The sequence below is a fragment of the Cibotium barometz genome, chromosome 5 (assembly GCF_041138505.1).
Source record: "Cibotium barometz isolate CiBa-2024 chromosome 5, ASM4113850v1, whole genome shotgun sequence".
In the NCBI taxonomy this organism is placed as follows: Eukaryota; Viridiplantae; Streptophyta; class Polypodiopsida; order Cyatheales; family Cibotiaceae; genus Cibotium; species Cibotium barometz.
The window spans coordinates 63,745,886-63,768,297 of NC_141050.1; the positions used below are offsets into that span (position 1 = coordinate 63,745,886).

Sequence of the window (22,412 nt, forward strand, 5' to 3'; positions counted from 1 at the left end):
CATGGACATTTTTTTACAGACATACCATTCTTGGGTGATTGGCTTACATGGTGTGGTGGTGTTGAATACCATCTCTTGAGCTGAATGTTAATGGATTCGAGGACAAAGTCTATGGGTAGGGATTGTTTGTAACAATGGTGAGCCACGGGCATAATAAGTGACCATGTACATACCAGCCTATGTGCTTGTGTAAGTTTGGGCATGGCATAGGTTAAAAAGTGTGAAAGGAGAGCCAAGTATATAAGACAATTATTGAGCCTAATCAATGTAGTAATACAATTTCTTGGAGTGCTTATGCAAGCTTCCGTGGAACCTTGGCTGTGTAGAAGCAGGCTTTCTTCTATCTTGTGCCCATTTAAGATCTAATGAGATCCCCTGTCTTGCACCATGCTAGTACACAAGAATAAGGTGAGATGCCTACATTTTCTCGAGGTCATCACAACATCTTTCACTAAGCATCTTTCTTAAATCTTCCTCACATACTGGGAGGGGTTGTGATTGAGGCGGCTGTTTCAAAATTTCCTCACATTATATGAACAAATGTGTATCTGTATGGATTGCATGGTTTGAATGATTTCTTATGATTTTTTGTCATGAATAAAATTATACAGGCAGCAGTAATGGATTACATCAAAGAACAAGGAGAATGGGAAGCCTCCGAGCCAGTTGGAACCAACAAAGAGCTTGGAAAAATATTGGTTGCCCTTTTTCAAATTACAGAAACCGCTTCAAATCCAGTACCACCATCATTCCTTTCTCACATGCAACTAAAATTGGCTGTAATCGGCAGTCCCTTCGCAGGTATGCATGTTCCTCCTCTGCGTATACCTGACATATGCCTTTTTTAATTTTTTCTCATTTTATGAGTTTCTTTATTATTACTTGTATTGCACTTCTATGTGACCAAGAGTTCCATGGCCATATGGGCCTTACACTAGACTATAAGAAGCCTATGATATGATGCATTAGAGGTCTGTTTGAGTCATATGGGCTTGTAATATGCTCTATTCAACTCATAGAAACACCTTGATTACTTGCCAGCAGGGAGGACACATTTTTCACATCTCTAGGTCTGTCAGAGATCATGACTGCCACAGCCTACAGGTGTCTCATCCTCCCTCCATACCTTCTCATGCAGCAGTTGATTCAACCTAGGAGACTATTGAGACTTGTGATAGCATTGCAGATTTGAAGAGGTAGATGCACAGTGATTGGTGATACACGAACTTTTGATGTTTATTCATGCCGTGTTTTGGTCAGATATTGATTGTTCACACCCTCTCTAGTTTAATTAGCACCAAGCAACTTTCGGGAAACATTACAGGGGATGGATCTTGTGGTCAACACAGACTCATCAGGCCCGGAGGGGTGCCTACCTTTTGTCCACGGGTTGAGTACATTGGATGGAACACATATGGATGGAAGTGTATTGAGATCAGGAGTAGCAATCTTGGTTGCATTTATATTTTTCTGTTTTGAGTACACATGAGCATGCCAAGTATTTGTGAATCTCTGTCTCCAGAGGCTCTCCACCAGGGACGTATACATTGCAGCATGCTACTTCTCCCCAGAGGAGACATCTGATCATGCTAGGGTTTCTGGAGGAAGGGCAGTGCCACCCTTTCTGACATTATATGGGAGATATGGGCAGCAGGAGAGATGTTGATGGTTGGGGACTTCAATGCCAGGAAAATCACCATGTACACAGAACTCTTTCCTAGAAGATGCCATTCCGCTCCCACAAGAAGAACTCTCAATGTCCCACGAGTTGATCATATACAATGGTTTGCAGATATGGCTTGGATCAGAGTTATACACATGCAGTCTTCACGGAGGTGGTAACAGTATCGTGGGCTATGTCATAGGGTCTCCTACTTTTGCATCACAGATTTGCAGCCCCACAGTTCACTCACTCATGCCAGGAGCTGACCACACACAATCACCTTCCACCTAGCTCTATACCAGCCTATCCCATCACCACCACCACCACCACCATCTCCCACTTCCTCCACATAAGATCAGTATGAATTTGGTCATTTACTAGATCACTTACAAGATACAGACAGTCAGCCCACCTCGAGGCCAAAGCCCAACTCTTTTCCTTACATGGTAAGGGCAATGGGGGAAGCTGAAGGGCGGGCCTTTTTCATGATGAATGCAAAACATTTAGACAATGAATGGCACTTTGAGATTAAGACAGGGGTGTCTGTTTCACGATGAATGCAAAGCACTTAGACAATGCTGGCACTTTGAGACTAAGAGATATGCATGGTCGGCCAAAATGGGTGGGGGTGGGATGGTGAAATTCAGGATCTGTGGTATGTTTAGGATTATGTGCGGAAGTGTGCCCAGTAACAGCTCAACAAAGCTGAGAGGCTTAGAGTTGGGGGCATGTTGCATCCACTGCAAATTCCATAGAACAAATGGTAGAGTGTCTCGATGGATTTTGTAGTAGGTTTAGCTTGGACTAGCAGGGTCCATGATTCAATCTGGGTCATTGTGGATAGATTAACAAAGCTGGCTAGGTTTATCCTTACAAAGTCGACAGCAAAGAGCCATGACTTGGCTCAACTCTTCGCTGAGAAGTTGCGTAAACTCCATGGGTTGGTCTGAGATCCCAAATTCACTACACAATTCTAGCAATCAATGTTTCCAAATCAGAAACATGCTTGAGCATGTCGTCTTCAGATCATCTTGAGTCAGGTGGTCAGATGGAGAGGACTAACCAGACTATGGAGGATATGCTGAGAGCGTATGTCTCAATGGGAGCGATATCTTCCACGAATTGAGTTTTCTTATAATAGTACTAAGCATGCAGCTACTGTTTTGAGCCCATTTATGCTTATGTATAGTTATCAGCTAAAGTCACCCATCACCGTATGGCTAAGGGTGTGACATGCACGCCCGTGCGATGGATAAACCTCAGCATGAACATCATCAATCCCTGATTAGGACAGCATTTAGGGCATCATCAACAGTAGCATTAGCATCAGTAGCATCAGCATCAGCAGCATCGTCGTCGTCATCATCATCATCATCATCACCATGAGGGCATGGAACCCTATCGGCAGCCAGCATGACAGCAGTTGGCACCAAGCTGCAGGCGGCGAAGGCCAGTTACATGAGATAGCAGGAAAGTCAGCGCAGCTATTTAAAGAATACTTTAATCATTTTACATGTCCAAGACCTTGCCGACCAGCCGCTTCCACACATATATAAGCATAGCCCATCATTTGCATCAATGACATTGAGTATTCTCATCATTTCATCATTAAAGTCATTAGTAGAAGTCATGTAGGGTCTAGAGGTCACCCCTTTGGGGCTGACCAAGGGCCCAACCATGTACAGACATAAAGTCACCTTTTTGTACCATATTAAATACTAGAAAACCTGACACCAACCATCTCTCTCTTCTTCTCTCTCCTTTGTCTTAATCATGTTTAAATCAGCATCTTGTTCTTAATCAGGCTTAGAGCTGTTGTGGATCAGTACAACAAGGCTTAGAGCTGTTGTGGATCAGTACAACAAGGCTTCTGCACATGCAACCATGTACAGAATATCTCTTTTGTTCCCCTTCAAACCTGAGTTGCAGGCCCAACTGTGTCCAACCAAGCAATAGCACCAAAACAAATGTAGGCATCCCTCATCCTTCGAAAAAGGTATGCTATTGCAATCCAAATTCTCCGTGCCTCCCTGCACTCCCATAAGCCATAAGCAATGGTAGATTGTCTCTGAAGCTCTTGCACATCTTGGACAAGTTGGGCTAACACCAACGTCCGATCTCCACTGGTTGGTGGCAAGGCCACCATGTAGAGAAAGCCAAATAAAGGAGGAAATCTTCGTTTTCGTGTAGAGTGCCACAACCTCCACCAAAAAGCTCTCTGAATGTCAAGGGTGATCCCATAAGCCTCCCAATGGGGCCTAAAATTTGGGACTCTCTTGATTTGTCCCAGAACCAACATTCCACAGGGTAGGTGAAGAAGGGCATGGCTTTCCACTCCCACTTACCAGGGTCCTAGTGTAGGTATCTGATAGGACACCATTCATATAACCCCCATCATCCTCATAAAATACGGCTTGGCTTGTCTCTGCTATTTAGGCAATTCTACCCCACATGACTTTGGGGTTGGTGCTTGGATCAGATGTGAAAAGTTGCAATGGCACTACCTTTCGGACTTCCCCAAAGCCCAACAGGTTTGGCAGAGGATCCTTCACCTCTACACGACAGTATGGGCCGCTCCATGCACCATCATTGGGGGGCGGAGGGGGGGGAGGTGGGGTGCATTAGCCGAGATTGGCCCCCTCTCTCTACAAGGAGGTAGTAGGAGGATAGGCTCTCTGTCTCTCTTACTGCAGGATTGTGTAACATGGGTCACTTGGTGTGGAAGCATGTTTATGAATTGCTTGATTGCGATTAGTGTCTAATCAGAGACTTAAACCCATGCTCAAACTGCTTCTTCTTCATGCTCAATGCATAGTATAGAGAGATGACCTAATCTACCATGTATTACTAACATGAAGTATATATAATGGTGAATAGAGATATCAAATGGTAGCACTGCTCCTGAGCTCTCAATGACTCAATGATGACTGAGTGATCAATGAATGAACATGACTAAAGCCTAGACTCCGAGTTATAGTGTCTAATGCTTGTGAATTGTGGCATCAATTCTACCAACCCTAATAATAATGTCCAACTAAGTGTGTTGACACAATAACCCAATAACTCTGTGCACACTTGGCTGGAGTGGACAATATTACAATGATTTCGCACAATAGCCCTTACAAACACATGAATCCGGCCACATACTCAACCTTCGAGTTGGTCAATCGGTAGAAGAATGCCCACCTTACACTTGGGAGTGTGTGCACGTGACATGCCCTCCTACTTAACTTGGAGCATGAGTGTAAATGATGATCCATTGCTCCAACCCAGTACAGATCTTCTAATGAACTCGCTCTTTGCTCCACACACCGGTCTAAACACCAATAGCATGGCTACTAGATTGGCTATCTAAAATGATGTCTTCATCACTGCCTCCTCGGGAACTACGGACACTGGAACTAGCTCCTTTGCCTGTGGATGCTCACCTTTTTTTTTTCCCCGAGAAAAGATCCTTTCATTAGTTATATAAAAAAGCCCGTAGGGCTACAAAAGATCTCTCCTGCTCATAAGAGAAACAGAGCAGTGAATACAGCAAGGCAGCCCGGGAGACTCTCCCTAGGTGCTGCAAAATACAAGCATCAGTACTAAGGACTGAGAGGCTAAATCATACAATAGGGGGGGGGGAAAGCCAAACAGGTGGCCTGTAATGCCAACGGGGGGATCCCGTGTGTAAGGTGTAGAAGGGGCCGCTGCGCCAGGTGGTGTGAAAGGCCTGGCGCCGCAAGATCGCCTCATCCGAGTCGCCCCGGATGCGGTCATATTGTCCTCGCAGGGTGTGGATCAACTCCTGCCAGATCCCCCGAACAGTCTTTGCTGGTGGTTCCAGTCTCCCCTCAAAGGCCGTGAAACACCGGGCCCTCCAGGTGAACCAGATGGTCAGGCTGCTCAGGAGCTCCCATCGTAAATCCCTCTCCTGTGTCTAGCTGGCGGACGAGAAATCCGGTGCCGGAACCAGGCGAGGCTGGCCCCTAATGAATCTGATGGCTTGACTGTCCTGCTCCATCTCATAGCCCATAGCAGGCTCTGTCGAAGTCGACCAAGCAGCGGCACCCCACGTAAACATACCCTCTGGAGAGAGGGGGGCCAGAATACGCAGCATCCGCAGCCAAATCTGCTGCGCCTGAGGGCAATCCCAATGGCAATGTCTCTGTGTCTCCATAGGGTGGCCGCATCGGACGCAGGCCGTCGGAAGACCGCTGTAAACAAGCCAGGTGCCACTGCTGAGCCCCTGTGGGCGACCAGCCACCCCACTGGAAAGTCGAGATCCTGCGGGCCTGTCGACTAGCCCAGAGTCGAGCCCAGAGATCCTCCAGGAACTCCTGTGAGAGTCCCTGTAGCCACCAATGCCCCGCTCTGCAGCTAGAGAGACCATCCTCCTCGCCGTCAAAATATGCCTCCCCAGCCGAACAGTATACTGGAAAAAGGTGATCTCTGTGGCCTCAAGGGATGCATAAGGATCATGCCACTCGTACTCCCCAGGGTCCCACTGTAACCGGGCCAAGGGGCGCGCTGCATATGCCCATATGCGCCAATCCGGGAGCACATCAGCAGGGTTGGGGTCAATATGCCACTTCCGAGAAGCGGCGGCCACTACCCGTATCCTCTGAAAGGTGCACTCTGCAACGAAAGGCGACTCCACCTCCACTCTCTGAAGTCTGCCCTCATCCTGAATCTCATAGTAGAGGCATCTGCCATCCTCAGTGCAAGCTCTGACAGCAATCAGGATCTCCAACTGAGTAAAGGCTCCCATCCATCGTGGGGCCACCGGCTCGAAAGGCGTGAACCACTCCTCTGTGAGTGCCTCCTGAATATCATCCCTCATAATCATCCCCCCTCTGAAGTGACTCAGCCTCTCCACTTGGATCTCCTCTGGGAGACTGCAGAAGGTCTGCCAGTCTCCAAAACTGCGTGCTGCTAAAGGTCCCCAGGCTAGATGAGGCCGAGAACCCAGCATATGACCCTGCTTTGTGCGAACCGCTGGGCTCCAGATGAGCGGCTGTCTGGCCCGCTCCTCAACACAAGAAGGAGGTCGCTGAGAGAGCCCCGGTCTCAGCAGCTCCCAAGCTCTCAGGATACTCAAAGCAAATCTGTCCTCCCATCCTCTACTGTGGCCTGTCCTCCTCATCTCTATGAAGATCCAGCGAATCTCTGGTGCCCAAGTGCCCCCTGCTGGGGGAGCCCGAGCCTGCACAGCCGCTGCAAGAGAAGCTCTTTCCAAGGCTCAGCGCCTGGAAGCAGCCCCCGAACAATAAGCTTCCCCAATAAGGCTCTACTCTGATCGACTGGATCTATAATGCCCAAGCCACCCTGAGCCAGCGGAAGTGTAATAACTGCCCATGCAACCTTTGCCCGGGCTGGCTGACCGTCCCACCCAGACCAAAGAAAGTTCCTGATCAGCCTCTGTACCTGGCTGATGCAAGAGCTCGAGAAGATCCAGCAAGACGTAATGTACCACATGGTCGCTAGCAGCACCTGATTTGCCACCACCACCCTCCCAGCCAAGGATAGTCGAGCTGTACTCCAATACAAAAGCTTCTTCCGAATGCTCAGAAGAAGCGGGGCAATCTGCTGCTCAGGTGACAAATCCAGTCCAATCTGGCATCCCAAATACCGCACTGCTGTGCCAGGAGGAATCCATCTAAAACCGGGGTCCGGGCTCCATGCCGGAGTGGGAGCACTACTGATCCAAAAGGCCACTGTCTGGCGCCAATTGATCAATGCTCCCGAAGCTGCACTAAAAACCTGGAGCGACTGCTCTGCCCAAAGAAGATTGGCCTCTTGGCCATGCAAAAATAAGCCCATGTCGTCTGCAAACTCAAAACCCCCCATGAAGTGATGATGTGAACATGTACAAGGATCATGTGGCTAATCAATCTCCAAGTGGTAATAAGGAGCATTTATATGGTAGTGGTGTGTGGACATAGGCTAATAATGGGCTGAGGAACTTTTTTCCTCTTTAGGAGGTTTTTTCCCTCGAGCATATGTATGCACTCTTATGAGTGTGTAAGTGACCTTATCATGTCATTTCACTTCTACTTCACTCATTCTCATGAATCTACTTTGAGTGTTGTGCTCTCTTATTTCTTGATCATCGATCACAACATCTTCATTGGCATGTTCGACATCATCTTCATTGCGGCTTGCTACATCCTCCATATGCTCTATATCAGTGAATGTATTATACATCACTTTGGAACGTGGTGCAATAGGGATGACGTACCACCATTTAATGTCATGCACCATTGGCAGATAGATAACCTACTCAAATACACATACTATAGTAATTAATTAGCATATCAAAAGTCAAGGGGTACGTGAGCTTAGATATATATGTACATGAAACACATTAGTAAAAAAATGCATACCTGCTCACATTGTTGTGGCAATGCAAGCCTATCTTTCTTTGGCCATTGAAAATGATACCAAGGTAGACATAGGATGAGACAATCTCCACAGGATCCCCTCTATATATGAAGCTCAGTCTGGATGTGAGGAGGGGCGAGAGGTATTGAAGACCATTACCTTGGTTTTACCAAGGTTAACAGAGAGGTCCCGCTGAGTGCAAAAGTCATGTAAGGCATCCAACTGTCTCTGAAGCACCTCGGCCGAGTCTGAGAGGAGGACGATGTCATCTGCATAAAGTAGTATGGTGATCAATATGCCTGCCAGTGTGGGACCAGCCCTGCCTAATCTGTCAAATTTCAATGAAGCTCGAGATCTCATCAATGTAGAGGTTGAAAAGAGTGGGTGATAGAGGGCAGCCCTGTTTCACCCCAATAGTGCTGGAAATCTCTTGTGATGTACCTCCTAGGGCTCTCACTCATCCGGTGACGGACTCATAAAGGGCGATGATGCTTTAAACCATGTCAGATGGGACAACGATCTCCTGTAGACGGTGTAGGAGGCGGGCTCGGGGTACAGTATCAAAAGCTTTGCGGAAATCAACAAAGCAGCAGTAAATCCTCTGATGTCGTGCTCTACCCTCCTCGATGATGGCGCGGAGGGTGAAGATGTGGTCAAGGGTAGAGTAGCTCCGCCGAAAGCCAGCCTGTCCTGAGGCTTTGCATCCCTGGCTCTTTTAAATGAACTGAGCTCCGCCTCTAGCACTGATCCATAGAGTTTGGCCAATGTGTGGCCAATCATGATTGTCCTGTAGTTATTAGGATCAAGTGGATCTCCGGCTTTGCAGATGGGGGTGATGGTGTTGGTGGACCAAGAGGGTGGAAATCCTTCATGAAGGGCTCTATTGAACATGTAGGCTAGCAGGGGCGCCAGGGTATCATCGGCATGCGAGATGTACCCGGTAGTGAGTCCCTCGTGATCGTGGGCTCGCCCATTGCGTAGTCTACGAATGGCCTTGAGGACCATGCGGAGGTGGTGGGACGGGGATTTGGTGGTGGAGGTAGGGTTGGCTGATGGGGGATATGATAGAGGGAGCGTGCATAGGAGTGCCATGTGTCCGGGTAGGTGATAGGTGTGGGAGGGCGATGTTCTCGGAGTTTCCTCGAGGCCTCTTTGCAGTTCAGCCCTAAGAAAAGTCGATATAACTCATCCTCTTTCTGAGCATAGAGCTCCCGTTTCTTGCGTTGGGTGAGCTGTTGAGAAATCCGTTGCACTTGGTGCTTCGTGATTTTCCCAATCCGTACCTCATGCTTATGACGGGAGCGTGTGGCCCAGCATTCGTCATCATACCAGCAGTTCTGGGGCATGGAACCGCAAGGTGGCTTGGTGGTAGACCGCCGCATGCAGATGAAGGAAGCGGTGGCTGATGTGTGGAGTATGGTGGTGAGCTGTGATGTGAGGGTGGATAGGGGGACAGTAGGTTCCACATCCTGGAGTTGGCGGTAGATGTGGTTGGAGTAAACAAGGTCAAGCTTGTGATTAAAAAGGACCTGAGTGTAATGTGAGATGGGGGGTGGTGGTGGAGGGATGGGTGGTGTGCAGGTAAGCGTGAACGAGAGGTAGTTATGGTTAGCTTCAAAAGCGGGTGGCGGGATGGAGAAGTCGGGGAGAAGGTGTGCCAAAGCCGGAGATCCCATAAGGTAGTCCACGGTGCTAGGAGGGGAGGGCACCAGAGGAGGGCCATCGGGACATCGCGTTATAGATAACGAGACCATGTGCAGCTTCCAGTTCTAATAAATATCTCCCATACACTGTGACCTCCTCACGGTCTTGTGATGATCGCTACAGCCCTGTGTCAGTGATGTCCAGCTCCTATAGTCTGATAGGGTCATCTAGATCGAGTAGTGGGGCCTGCTGACTTCCCATCCTTGCGTCGAAATCCCTGAGCAAGACTTCCCCTAGCTGTGAGAACTCCATGATATCCCCATATAATGGTAAGTATGGTGACTGACCTTGCTGTGCAGCGTAAGGGGAGTGGCGTGCTGCAAAATAACACACAGCAATGTGGATGACTCTGTCACTGCTAAGCTGTAGCCGCACCCAAAGATACCGTGCATCCTCGTCCTTTCGGACGATGCTGAGAATTTGTCGGAGATGGGATCTAAAAAGGACAGCTACCCCTCCAGAGCCACGTACTCCTCATGTGCGGGTCTCGCCTCAGAAAACTGACTCCCACTCATACCCGGCTATGTATGGTAAGTCCCTCTCAGGGCTCTGATGAGTCTCTGTATAAAAAATGACATCCCTGCCTGTGAGAATCTCGCTCAAGCCTCCTGGATTCGACTACAGCATGCCATGGCAGTTACGTACTGCCAACCACAGGTGTTTGGTCTCATAGACCCCGTGTCCCTATTTGGGATGACGCTCATTGATAGTGTAGATAGCCCACTTGCCTGCTTTGCAGGCCTCATGAATTGTCACCATCGCCTCACCTAGTGTGCCACCTGTGCTGGAGTGAGATCATCTCCCATGTACACCTGTGTGCCCTTGAGGGCAGCCCGCCTGTCTAAGAAGGCCTGTCTATTGCTGGCATCGGGGAATCTAATGATGAGGGGCCACTGTCGTGTCAAATCCTTGCCTGCCCTCCATGTATCTGCAAAGGGGGGGGGGCGATCCTGTCCTCTCCTAGCATCTAGTAAAGCATCATGGCATCCTCCTTGGGGGAAGCCCCCGCCTGTAGCCCTGCACTCACACATGGAGGGCCCTATCCTTCCTGCGTTTCTTCTCCTGGGGAGTCTCATGTATGATGCTCTGTGGGGGTTTGTGCTTCTTCACCACCTCCACCCAATCTTTCTTAGTGGTCTGCAGTTGTTCCCGCAACTTATCACTCGCAGCTTTCAACTGCTCCAAGTCAGTCCTTAGACCCTCCTCCCCTTCCTCCACTTTATGGTCCTTGACCGTTGTGCGAAAAGTCCATTTGGTTCCAATGACCATCTTATGATGAGTGCAATCCACAAGGGACCACGTGCCATTACGATCAATGCTTTCAAGTTCTTGTTCCATAGCTTGTTTCTAGGCTGGCTGTTTGATTGCCTCTTTCCATGATGTTGGCTCATCATGCGCCACATAGTTTGCTGAAAAAACAGAGGCAAATGAGGCACGAGGATTGAGCTTGGTGGACCGACGAGGACCATCCAAGGGGGTATCGCTGGGAAGCATACCTGAGTCCCACATGGTCTGTCGGTACTTGCCGGGTTAAGGGTCCTTGGCTGGCTGTCAGGAGGAAGTAGGCTCCTCAAGTGGCGGAGTAATAGTTGACTAATCGGGTTCATGTGGCACAATCAGAGATTCTTGTTCGGGTGGTATGGGTAGCGGAAGGCGAAGTAAGTTCCGCTCATCGAAGACAATGTCTTGACAAACGAAGACTTTGTTCGATCTTGAATCAAAAACATTGTAAGCCTTTGATTCAGAAGAGTAGCCCACAAAAATGAGCAACTCACTCCTTAGCTCAAGCTTGCCTCTTGTGTCATTCGGAGTTTGTGTGTAAGCACGACAGCCAAAGACATGGAGATGGAAAACAGTCTGTTTTTTGCCATAAAATACCTCAAACGGAGTCCTCTGATGGATAGCTGTTAATCCCATTTTGGATTAACAACATGATCCTCAATTGAGGACATTAATAAGTGTCATGAAAAGGCACTTAAAGGTTGTACATTATGAGATATTGGCCACCCAAGGCCTAGTAAGTAAGTTTTGGGCGTCCAAGTGTGAATAAGGGCTAATTGTATAAAATCCATTTTCTCATAATGAAAAGACACAATCTCCTTTGTGCTATTGAGAGCTCTCCCCTTGTGACTTGAGAGAGATTGAGGAGTGAGAGCATTCTATTATTGTGCCTCTTTTATGCTTGTGTACTTATGCTTGTATGAGAGAGTGTGATTGGTCTATGTAATGGTGTGAGCGACTCCACGGTGATAGTGTGGAGGTGGAGCTTGACAAGCAAGCTTGGAGGCCTCAAGGGACTCGAGATCGAAGCATTGGTAAGTACCCGCGACGGTTGTGCTCTATTGCTCATCCATTAGGTGAATGTGTAGAGTTCTCTCTTGGAGATGTGGTAGCCTATAACATTTTTGGTGCCGCTGCCGGGGAAACGCCTTTGTTTCTTCCATCCTCTTTGAGTTTCAGCTCCCATTGCATAGGATTCATTATTGCCTTTGCATTCTGGTAGTGCATTGTGTGGAAAATGAAGGGATAAGGTATGCGTGGTGGAAAAAAAAAGATGCTCTGAATGTTACGGTGGAGTAGCTTAGGAAAGGATTCATTGGTTACTTTTGATAATTTTGAATTTCGCATCACCAAAATCACCAACGTGTAGGAGCAGGTTGTGTATTGTTTTCTTCTTTTAAAAAAAAAAAATTTCATAAAAATCAAAAACATAAAGTACCATTGATTGAGCCAAGAACTTTCATTTCATTCCTTAGGAGTGGCACAATCTAATTGTCATCATTTGTATAAATATTATGCACCCAAAATCACAGACTGTCGAGCGGGAAGTTCCACGTGAAAGTGCGGCAAAGTCGTTCACGCCATGAACCATTTTTCTGCAGTTTCACGCAAAGAATCGCTCACGTAATCAATGCCGAGATTATCGTCGGAAACCACGGGATTACCTTCCAAAAATAGAAACCCTTATCCTGACACCTCTGACACGGTGCAATCCGCCAAAATTTTGGACACGTGAAAGTTCAGTAAACCGTTCACGGTGTGAACCATTTTGAAGCGGTTCACGGCGTGAACCATCATAATGGGCATTTTGAGGGGAGACCTTGTATTAACTAACCCTCAGGACATCTTCTTCTACCCCTTACACCCTATAGCGCTAAACCTGCTTAGTTGGTGTCGCATGCTCTAAAATTCAAAAATCGTACACAACAGTATCGAAAAACTCGACCTGTTTGTTCCAGATGGCATACCTGAGACACCAGCCAACTACGAGGTAGTAGCAAATACTCATCAATGGGTTATCAGTCATGGGTGGCTGGAGGTGTACAACACTCACCAACATTTGAATCTCTGTGAGTCTACATTATATCACCCTGTCGGCATACTTAAACCCTATACTAATATCCACAAGCATTTAGAAGCTATGCTCACAAATATACGATATAATTTTGATGCCACTCACATAAACTACCCTAATATCGAAAATGAAGAAATTTCCAAAATACAAAACTTTTTCAAAGCCCATAAGCATAGCCACCCACTCCCTAGCACTGGTAAAGGTCAAGAAGAAGGTCCCTCTTCAATATCAAAATCCACTTACTTTGTATATTCTAATATAGCCAGTAGGCTTCTCAATCGCTATTCTAGCGCGCCACCTACTACCTCCTCCCAAGCTGATTGTATTTACTCTTCTTTCTCTCCTCCCGAGCTAGATTTTCCCAATAACACTCTCGTCCCCGAGGAGGTACTGGCACCTAACCCATCTCCACCACGGCAACCTCAGGAGGTACGCAGTCTCACTCCACAAGATAATATTGCGCCTTTTACTGAAAATAATGTCTTGGATTCTTTGACAGCTGCAGAGTACGAGGAATTTATTCTAGGAGGCAATCTGCTTTTGAAGTCAAAACTCATGTTCAAAGTTCTCATGCATATTGCTCCATTCGACTCTACCCCCCACATCATGCTAGAGGCATACTCTGTAGTCACACCAACAAGACATCATTATGTACCATACCCTCTCTGTGTCCCACGCCCCGACTTAGAAGAATTACTTCCTTTGGCGAGAGACAGTATATTGTGGGCAAATGTCGTAAAACACACAAGGCTCGCCAATCCTCAGTTGGCTGACTTGCTGGAAATTCACATTGTCACATTCATGATCAGCTACTGTTTTAGGAGATGAAGAAAGATATATCCTATGCACATGAGAGGTGGCTACGCCACCATCATCACTAATGAAGAACAACCATAACTCATAGATTTTGGAATCCAACCCACATGGAGGAAAGAGTTTCTGTCAGTTCTAAAATACAACAGAGTATACATGAGCGCGCCACCAACAATGAGGGTAGATCCAATGTACATGCCTATCAAGAGAAGGTGGATGTTGCTGGAATTCCAGGAGGCCAAAAATAAGGACTCCCATGTGTGTTACAACAGCCAGGGCCTTCCTGGCCCTCATGGGGGTGGTTTTACACTATCCCCATGCCCAGTGCCCTACATGCATGTTACATTTGAAGACATGGTGGACACTGGATTTTGGAAGTCACACTCAGCATTTCACCGCACTCTTCGGAAGCTCCAATCCAGACGAAATTGCTACCGACATGAGTTCGGTGACCAGATCTTCCGACCTCGGTAATAGGTTCTGAGGACAGAACCTACATCAGGAAGGGGGAGATGTGAATCCCATTTTGGATTAACAACATGATCCTCAATTGAGGACATTAATAAGCGTCATGAAAAGACTCTATAAAGGTTGTACATTATGAGATGGCCACCCAAGGCCTGCCCAAGTGTGAATAAGGGCCAATTGTATATAAGGCTTTTTCTCATAATGAAAAGACACAATTCCCTTTGTGCTATTGAGAGCTCTCCCCTTGTGACTTGAGAGAGAGTGAGGAGTGAGAGCATTCTAGCATTGTGCTTCTTTCATGCTTGTGTACTTATGCTTGTATGAGAGAGAGAGAGAGTGTGATTGGTCTATGTAATGGTGTGAGCGACTCCACAGTGACAGTGTGGAGGTGGAGCTTGACAAGCGAGCTTGGAGGCCTCAAGGGACTCGAGATCGAAGCATTGGTAAGTACCCCACGACGGTTGTGCTCTATTGCTCATCCATTAGGTGAATGTGCTAGTCACACCCACATTGATGTATGGCATGGCCTTTTGGGGACCTGACCTATCACCAGATAGATGGAAGAAGATTGAGAGGACTCAGATCATGATGTTATCCTGCATGAGCCGCAGCAAACCATCAGTGCCAAATGAGATTCTGAGAGGAGAGTTCCCCGCAACACCAATGGAGGTAGATACCCTATTCCAAATCATCTCATACAACTATTGACTGCGGGAGATGGGCCCACACAGGTTCCCCCATCTAGCCATGGAGTCTTCACACCTACTAGCAAAAAAGGGCATGACACTTGGTTTGTGAAAGTCTCTGTATGGTTCACATCACATGGTATACAGATGGAACGCCTCCCACCACTACAGTATGACCTCACCTCCCCCCTTCTACAGATCACACACACAGAGATGAACCAGTTCACCCCGTTGGACCCCTTCAGACAGCATATTTGGGACATCCACACCTGAGCTTGTCTCGAAGAGTGGCCTTCTACTGAGACCAGCCAACAGTTGCCTTGTCAAGTATAGAGACAGAGTACAGGGGCGCTAATGAGTGATTTGTCAGGATCCGAGGAATCACTTACAGTGGTGTATCTCCTTATGGATTCACGAGGACGTGAATCTAATAGAAGGGGGAGATAATGTTACGTCCCTAACTAGATGTTAGGGGCATGCGCTAACCCAGGATAAGAGTTAGGGTTAACCAAGGATTAGGGTTAAGGCTTAGTAGGGAGTGGGAACCTAGAGGGTTCACACATAGGCAAAGGGAACTACGCGGATGAGATATGGATTGGTTGTGGGTCACTAAATTGCAAGGGGCTAGTTATAGTTAAAGTCTTATAAATAAAGCAGGAAAGCTTATACATAAAGCTTTTTGCTTTATGTATAAAGCAAGGGCCAATAATAGTAGGGTTATTGCTATATATAAGTGACCTTGGGGGCACTTATGAGATATTAGAGTTATGCACATGGTGGTATATAGGAGAGCTTCTAGGGCCATGCATGATCTTAGGGCCATGGATCTGCCAGTGGCAGCAGGTGGTTCGGCCTAGAGGTATGGCATACTAGGTTGGGGTCTTGGCATACTAGGTTGGGGTCTCAGGCTTGGGGGTGGTTCGAGGCACTGAACCTAAAGCTGGGTGGTGAGTCACTAGTCACAATTCTTCATGGTCAAGCGATGTCGTACGACGTTGGGTCTATGAAACTCTTTGGATTTCTTAGGTATGTGGGTCTAACCCTAATCCTCTATGGTTCTAAGTTGGATAATCCTTGGTTAGGTCTTTAGAGACCTTACAAGTAAGACAGTGGGTTGTGTAGAGGGGAAAAGCCATAGAATGGTGGCACGAGGTGTGCGGGGCATGCCGGTACGATTTGTCATAGAAAAGGATGACAAGCAAGGGGGGCAAAGCAATTTATGGAAGATTGGCGTGCGAGTAAAGGTGAACAATGTGGCCGGCCGAGAGCAACGGTTGACAAGGATGGGTGTGCAAGAGAGGTGAACAGGGTGGCTGGCGGATAGTAGAGGTCGATAGGCGAGTTGCTAGGAAGGGGACAAATGGAGGTGGTAAGATAGTGATAAGTTGTGTAGGGGGAGATAAGTGAAGAAGGGGGGAAATAAGACGGACTATAAGTGATAAGTGAACAAGGGGGTGATGATGAATTGCAGAAGCATTAGGGGTTGATGGTGTTAGAGAGGTGTTTGGTTGAAGGTGGGTGATGATGGTTTGAAGAGTATGCCGGTGGGCGTTGGGCAGTGACGGGTATGAAGGGCGGGCAAGAAGGGCTGGGGGCTTATGGCATGGGCTAAACGCAAACGGGTGACACGACCCACAACAGCAGCACACAAGCAGGGTGTTGATTGGGGCGATTGGAGAGGGACGGGTGCAGGGGTCAGAATGGGGGGACGAGGGGATGAGGGGAAAGGGTCGCCCAGGGGGGGTGGGGGGGGTGGGTGGTGGGAGGGACAAGTGGATTTGAAAGGGCGTTGTGGACCGTGGCGAGTGGCTGGTCCCATGGTGATGGTGAGTGCTCGCTCCCCTGCTTGATGGCAGGTGGCCAACCTCATGGTTGATGGCAACAGTGGTCAGCTGAATGGTGAGTGGCCAGATGATGGGAGTGGCCCAGCAAGGAGTGACAGGCGCAATAGATGGCGGCCATGGCGCATGGAAAATGGGAGTGGCCGGCCGGGCGTGTGAGGCACATTGGTCGTGGCACATGGCGGGAGTGGTCGGCGCACAACAACCTCAAAGCATGAAATAATAGGAAGGACTGGCCACACTTTTTTTGGGGGGTTTTTATTTATTTATTTAAAATAAGTAAATTTTGACACTTTGATGAGACTATGGCCCACAAGAGGGGGAAGGTGGTGAAGAGGTTGCGAGAGCTTTGAGAGACAATGCTCATCCATGGTGTAAAGTTGCACGATGCACTATGGGAGGACCTCCTGAACTCTGAAAGGAGGGAAAGATGTGCTCATACAAGAACCGTGCTACTGTTTGGGCTGTGTTGTGCCTTGTGGCTTATGCCTCTACCCACTTTGTGGCGTAATCACTGGCCATGATGAGGATGTATCTGCTCTTTCTGGGTTGGGCAATCAGGGGGTTGACAGGACCCACAGTCGATTTAGGGAGACCAGGCTAAAGAGATTCGGAGAGGGCGATTAGATTCACGAGTAGGTTTGGCCCACACCTTTGACATGTGTCACATGACCTTGCATGGTCCTTAATAGTCTTGGAATATTGTGGGCCGCCACAAGCCCGCCTGAGTGAAAGATGTGTTCAGGAGAGGAGTGGTGGTCTGGGTAGCTGGTCCTTTGATGAGGTACTTCGTGGGTATTGACACACCGGCACAGTGACCCCATCTTGGCCAACTTTGTACATTTGACCGGCCATCCGTTGAAATGGTTGACTTTTCACCAAGAGCCGACACTTTTCTTTGGGGGAGAGACCGGCTGGGTATGACCCTGTAGACAGCATAACAAGCACAACCCCATACCAGTCCAGGGCAACATCAACCTTGATCAGGTAGATCGTCATTTGATACCCGTGGTTGGCTCGCTGGCATCAATACAGGACCATCACATGGTGTTTTCCAGGATGAAGAAGTATCTTGAAGTTGGAAGAGGCATAGTAGATTGGGTGGCCCACTTGGTACACCTGCTGCGTGAGTATTGCACCCACAGCAGTAAGGTTTTCAACGGTATGGACATGAAAGACAATTGACTAGTCTGGGGAAATGAGGATAGGAGCTTCTGTAAGACGTTTCTTGAGATGAGCATACACAGAGGCCTCAGGGGTGGACCACTAAAAAGGATTGGTTGGACTCACCAGGCGGGTGAGAGGCAAGGCGATGTCAGCATACATTCTGGTGATAATCCAGTGTGACCAATGAAGATCTCAGTGCCCTAAGGACTAATGGGAGGGGCTAACTTAACGATGGCCACAATTTTGTCAGGGTCTGGCGCAAGGCCTTGTGCAGACATGATGTGACCTATTTTTGGTACTCTCTATTAGATTCAAAGCATTGAATTCACTTCTCTAGTGTCAAAGATAATATGAAATACATTTGCATTTCATCATCTGAAAGCTGAATGGTCTGATCTGACAAAGTGTGTTTAATCATGTTAATTTTCTGTTCTTGTTGAATGAACTTTCATTTGTCAGGTTGTGTTCAGGAAAAACTTTTGTAGCCAAGCTATTGGAGGATCGATTTGGCATTATTCGCATAGAAATAGAGAAGGTTATTGCCTCTGCAATAGCAGCTGCACAAGCTGGTACGATTCTTTATTGTCTTTTTAACAGGAGGGAAAAGGGATTTTATTAGTTGCAAATTCCGAATATAGAATTCTTTACTTTGGTCATGCCATTGCAGAGGAAACAAGTATGATCCGTCATGAGGATGGTCAAGAATTGAGGTGGGCTATGCCAGGAGTCATCTTGGTTGAACTTTTTAAAGATCTTTTCCTCATTTTATATGCTCTGATTTTTAGCTCACATGTGCCACTTGCAGAAATCAAGAGACCAGTCTGCAGAAAAACAATGAGGAGTCTCCATTAGAGCTGGTACCTTCTCAAGAAAAGACTGTCCTAGAAGAAATCAAAAGCCCAAATGTTTCACCAAGAGTCTCTCTTGGAAGACAGGCCTGCACTGCACTCACAAATGGATTGCAGGTTGGTATATATCCTAGCTTGGCATAAATAAAGAAGATATCATATAACTAGAAGAAAGAAAACTATTTTGTTAAGATGAAAGATACAATTTTAAAACGTTATTTCATATCTGTGCAACATAAAATTCTCATGCCTTCTTGTCATGTAGGTACCTGATGAAGTGACTGTACAGCTGCTGCTTCTCACCCTCGAATGCCTTGATGACTGTGGTACCGTTTTTTAGTCTCTTTTAGCTTCTAAAAAGGTTCATCTTTTATTTCTTTAATTTAGTTCAGTATCCTAGAGGTAATGTCCGAAGGGATAAAGTCGTTGATTACAGTTTTCCAAACACCGTCTTCCTCGCCGAAACATAAGAAAACGAAGGATCCATCTTCAAAAGAGCCATCTCCCAGACCAAAACCAAAAGACGATACACAGCAGTCTTCTACACCTCCCGCCTCTCAGAGAAAGGTAGCGAAGGGAAAAATTTTGCCTTCAAAAGAGGGTAACCAACCAAATATAAGAGGGAATATTGGATTTATTTTGGATGGGTTCCCAAACACGCAAAGGCAGGCTGCAATTCTGCAAAAAGGACTGAGTGGCCTGGATCTTTGTTTGGAATCAAATAGAATGGCTTATGTGTCACTGATAGCCCCGCCACCTGAATCTGTACGTAAGCTTTCAGTTTCTTATAATTAAATGTTTTCAAAGAGACTGTAACTACAGGAAGCAACATTTTTAATGTTTGAAATGATATATTAAAAAGCACAACATGGATAATTTTTTAAGGGATTTATTAGAAAGCATGAGGAATGCAATTTTACATATTATGCACTCCTGGTGCTGGAACTTCAGCATAGTCCAAAAGGGTTGGAAATTCATTCATCACATTGGATCAACCTGGATGAGGGTCCTAGAGGAGGAAGGACCATTTTTAGTCTGGTTGGTACAATATGGTGGACTATTAGTTAACCGATTGAGAGCGATTGGGAGTGTCAATCCTAGTGAAAAATTAATTTGAAAAATCAAAATTAACCAACATATGCTAGAGTTTTATAGATTTGCAGTCTTTCTTCCCAATAGAGCTTTCCTTTCATTCAAGCACATATAGCTCACCTGCCTAATAAATTGTTCATATCTCTTGTAGGAACTAACCGCAGTTGAACCTGACTATCCACTTGATGCTTTATTTGTATTGGATCCTCTTGGGGAAGGAGATTCTCTCAAGCAAGCTATGGGAAAGTATATTGATCCAAAGACAGGACTGTTATATCATCTTGAGTACGATCCCCCACCAGCAAATGACCGAACGTAAGATACTACTTATGATAATGCATGTCTTTGGACTTTTGTCCTGGTTATATTTCTGTGCATGTCTTGATGCTGGTAGAAAACATTGCCTTGGCAACATATGATATAGATTTCATTAGAAGATAACGAAAGTAAGAAAGAAAGATCTATGAATTTTTACAAAAGGCCAAAGTGTCCTACGACACCAAATACATGAATGATTACCGCTGCATTGATCTTTTGCATTGAAATTTTGAAGAATGCTTCTTTATGCAAATTATTTATGTAAAATGTTGGAAATAAGTGCTCACTAGGAGTACTTTTAGTCTTGGTCATCTCAGTATGCCACGTGGCACTCTAGGGATTTATCCCATATGCACTCATGCTCTATCTTGTACTTCTCACCTATATATTGTAGGTGTCACATCAATGAAAGTATCAATCTTGTGTCTTGTCTAAACTCATCTCAAGGTATGTCTATGGTTTGTGTTTCCTTCTAGTTCTGCTCTCATTTCAGTTTCAGTTTCAGCTTTGTCTATCCCCCATTTTTCCTACATGGTATCAGAGCAGGTTTGTTCGCCCTCAAGCTTCCTGGTGCTCATTCTCGGGTTTCTGGCCTTCTTCTTCATCTCTGGCTTCCTCACCGATCGCACAGAGTCCAATCTGTTCACTTCGACACGCAAAACCAGTGTCCTGAAGCTCCAGGTTGGTCTGCTGGGAATGGCACGCTCTTTGCAACAAGATCTGGATCGTATAGCTGAACGAGCTGACACTTCTACTCCTGAAGGACTTCATCATGTTCTGACAGAAACTATCCTTGCGCTGTTGAGGCACCCTGACTACTGCATCTCTGGCTACTCCTCGGCGGATGTCAAAAGGGACTCCGAGGCTGGAGAGAAGTTTTTCAATGAGCTTTCAAGCTTCCTTTGCATCTACGCCTGCCCTCAGGCGCTTGGTTCGGTTCTCTTGTTCATGGCTCAACGGTTGACCACGTGGGTTCGCCTACATTATCGGCGCACTTCACGCCATTGCGACCCGTTCATCTGGCTTGGCCTGCTGATGGCTGCTGTGAGGGCCGCTGCTTTCACACCAATCGGGCTGTATCTCCTCCCTCCGCCACCTATGTATGGGCTCAACCGATGCAGATCCCTCTCACCTCTCTCCTGCGCTTATCCTCCACCCGCTTCAACTCGCCTCTCTCTGCTTCTACTTCAGCTCTCTTCACCTCATCCTCAACGTTTCTTTAGCTCGTGTTTTTTCAAGCTTCAGCTGGACGACTCTTTCTCTCGATGGCATCTCTCTAGGTGCAGCCCGTGCTGCCCCTACCCTCATCGCTGCCCTGTTTGCCTCTGCTCCGCCTATTGTTTCTGCTCCAGCTTTTGCAACTCAAGTTCTACGCCTCTGCCTCTTCATCTCCAGCAAGGCCTGCGCTGGATCTGCTCCGACATCTGCATCTGCTGGAACTGCCCACGAGCTCTGCCCCAAAATTCTGCACCTCTGCTCTCTCCGGTCTCTCTGGGTATCGTGGTTTTGTACTTCATCTCTTTCTATTTGCAGAATTCTCTGTTTGCAGCAGTCTTTCTCTCGGGTTACCCCTGAAAGGGTGGAAGACCTGAGGTAAAACCAAAATGGATTATCTTTCTATGCTGCAATATTTTTAGTTCTAGTTTATTCTTCAAAATTAATTTTCAGAACTACTCTCTATCTTGTACGGGATTAGACACTGCCAAGTATGGTAAGACCTTCCCATCTCTCACATATCTGTCTATGCTTTCATGCTATCTACCACCAATGATCACCAATGATGTAGATCATGGGGTAATGTCATGTCTATTTGGACTTATCTTTGCCCAAGAGGCATCCCTGCATTACTCACTCTAGCAGGAGGATTGCCCTTGAGGAGGGATTATTAGTCAAGGTCCATCTCTCTGTCTATCTACAATCAGTCAGTCTCTATGTCTATGTGTCTACCAGTGTGATCTTACAGTCATGTCTCTGACACTTTGTCTATCAGTCTATATGCCTCTCTTTTGTGGATTAGCTACCCACATTCTCTTGGCATTTCTGTCTATGTCCCCATTTATCTTCTATTTGTCAGTCTCTCTCATGTCTATC

The 22,412-nt window shown here is 46.9% G+C and overlaps 1 protein-coding gene across 9 annotated transcripts in view; it reads left to right on the plus strand.

Moving 5' to 3' along the window:
* The window catches only part of LOC147638756 (uncharacterized), a 233,883-nt gene that overhangs the window by 50,722 nt on the left and 160,749 nt on the right, over positions 1 to 22,412 (plus strand). For 8 of the 9 annotated variants that reach the window (XR_015265964.1, XM_086798726.1, XM_086798725.1 and 5 more), the window contains exons 10-16: positions 612 to 801; positions 18,534 to 18,632; positions 18,731 to 18,773; positions 18,869 to 19,028; positions 19,177 to 19,237; positions 19,348 to 19,676; positions 20,155 to 20,318. Coding sequence is in view for 8 of the 9 variants with exons in the window: in XM_086798726.1 (XP_086654852.1) it covers positions 612 to 801; positions 18,534 to 18,632; positions 18,731 to 18,773; positions 18,869 to 19,028; positions 19,177 to 19,237; positions 19,348 to 19,676; positions 20,155 to 20,318 (1,046 nt within the window). In the remaining variant the exon portion in view is untranslated. Of the gene's footprint in view, positions 1 to 611; positions 802 to 1,044; positions 1,105 to 18,522; positions 18,633 to 18,730; positions 18,774 to 18,868; positions 19,029 to 19,176; positions 19,238 to 19,347; positions 19,677 to 20,154; positions 20,319 to 22,412 lie in introns of all 9 variants that reach the window. The other variant, XM_086798733.1, reaches the window with a different exon arrangement.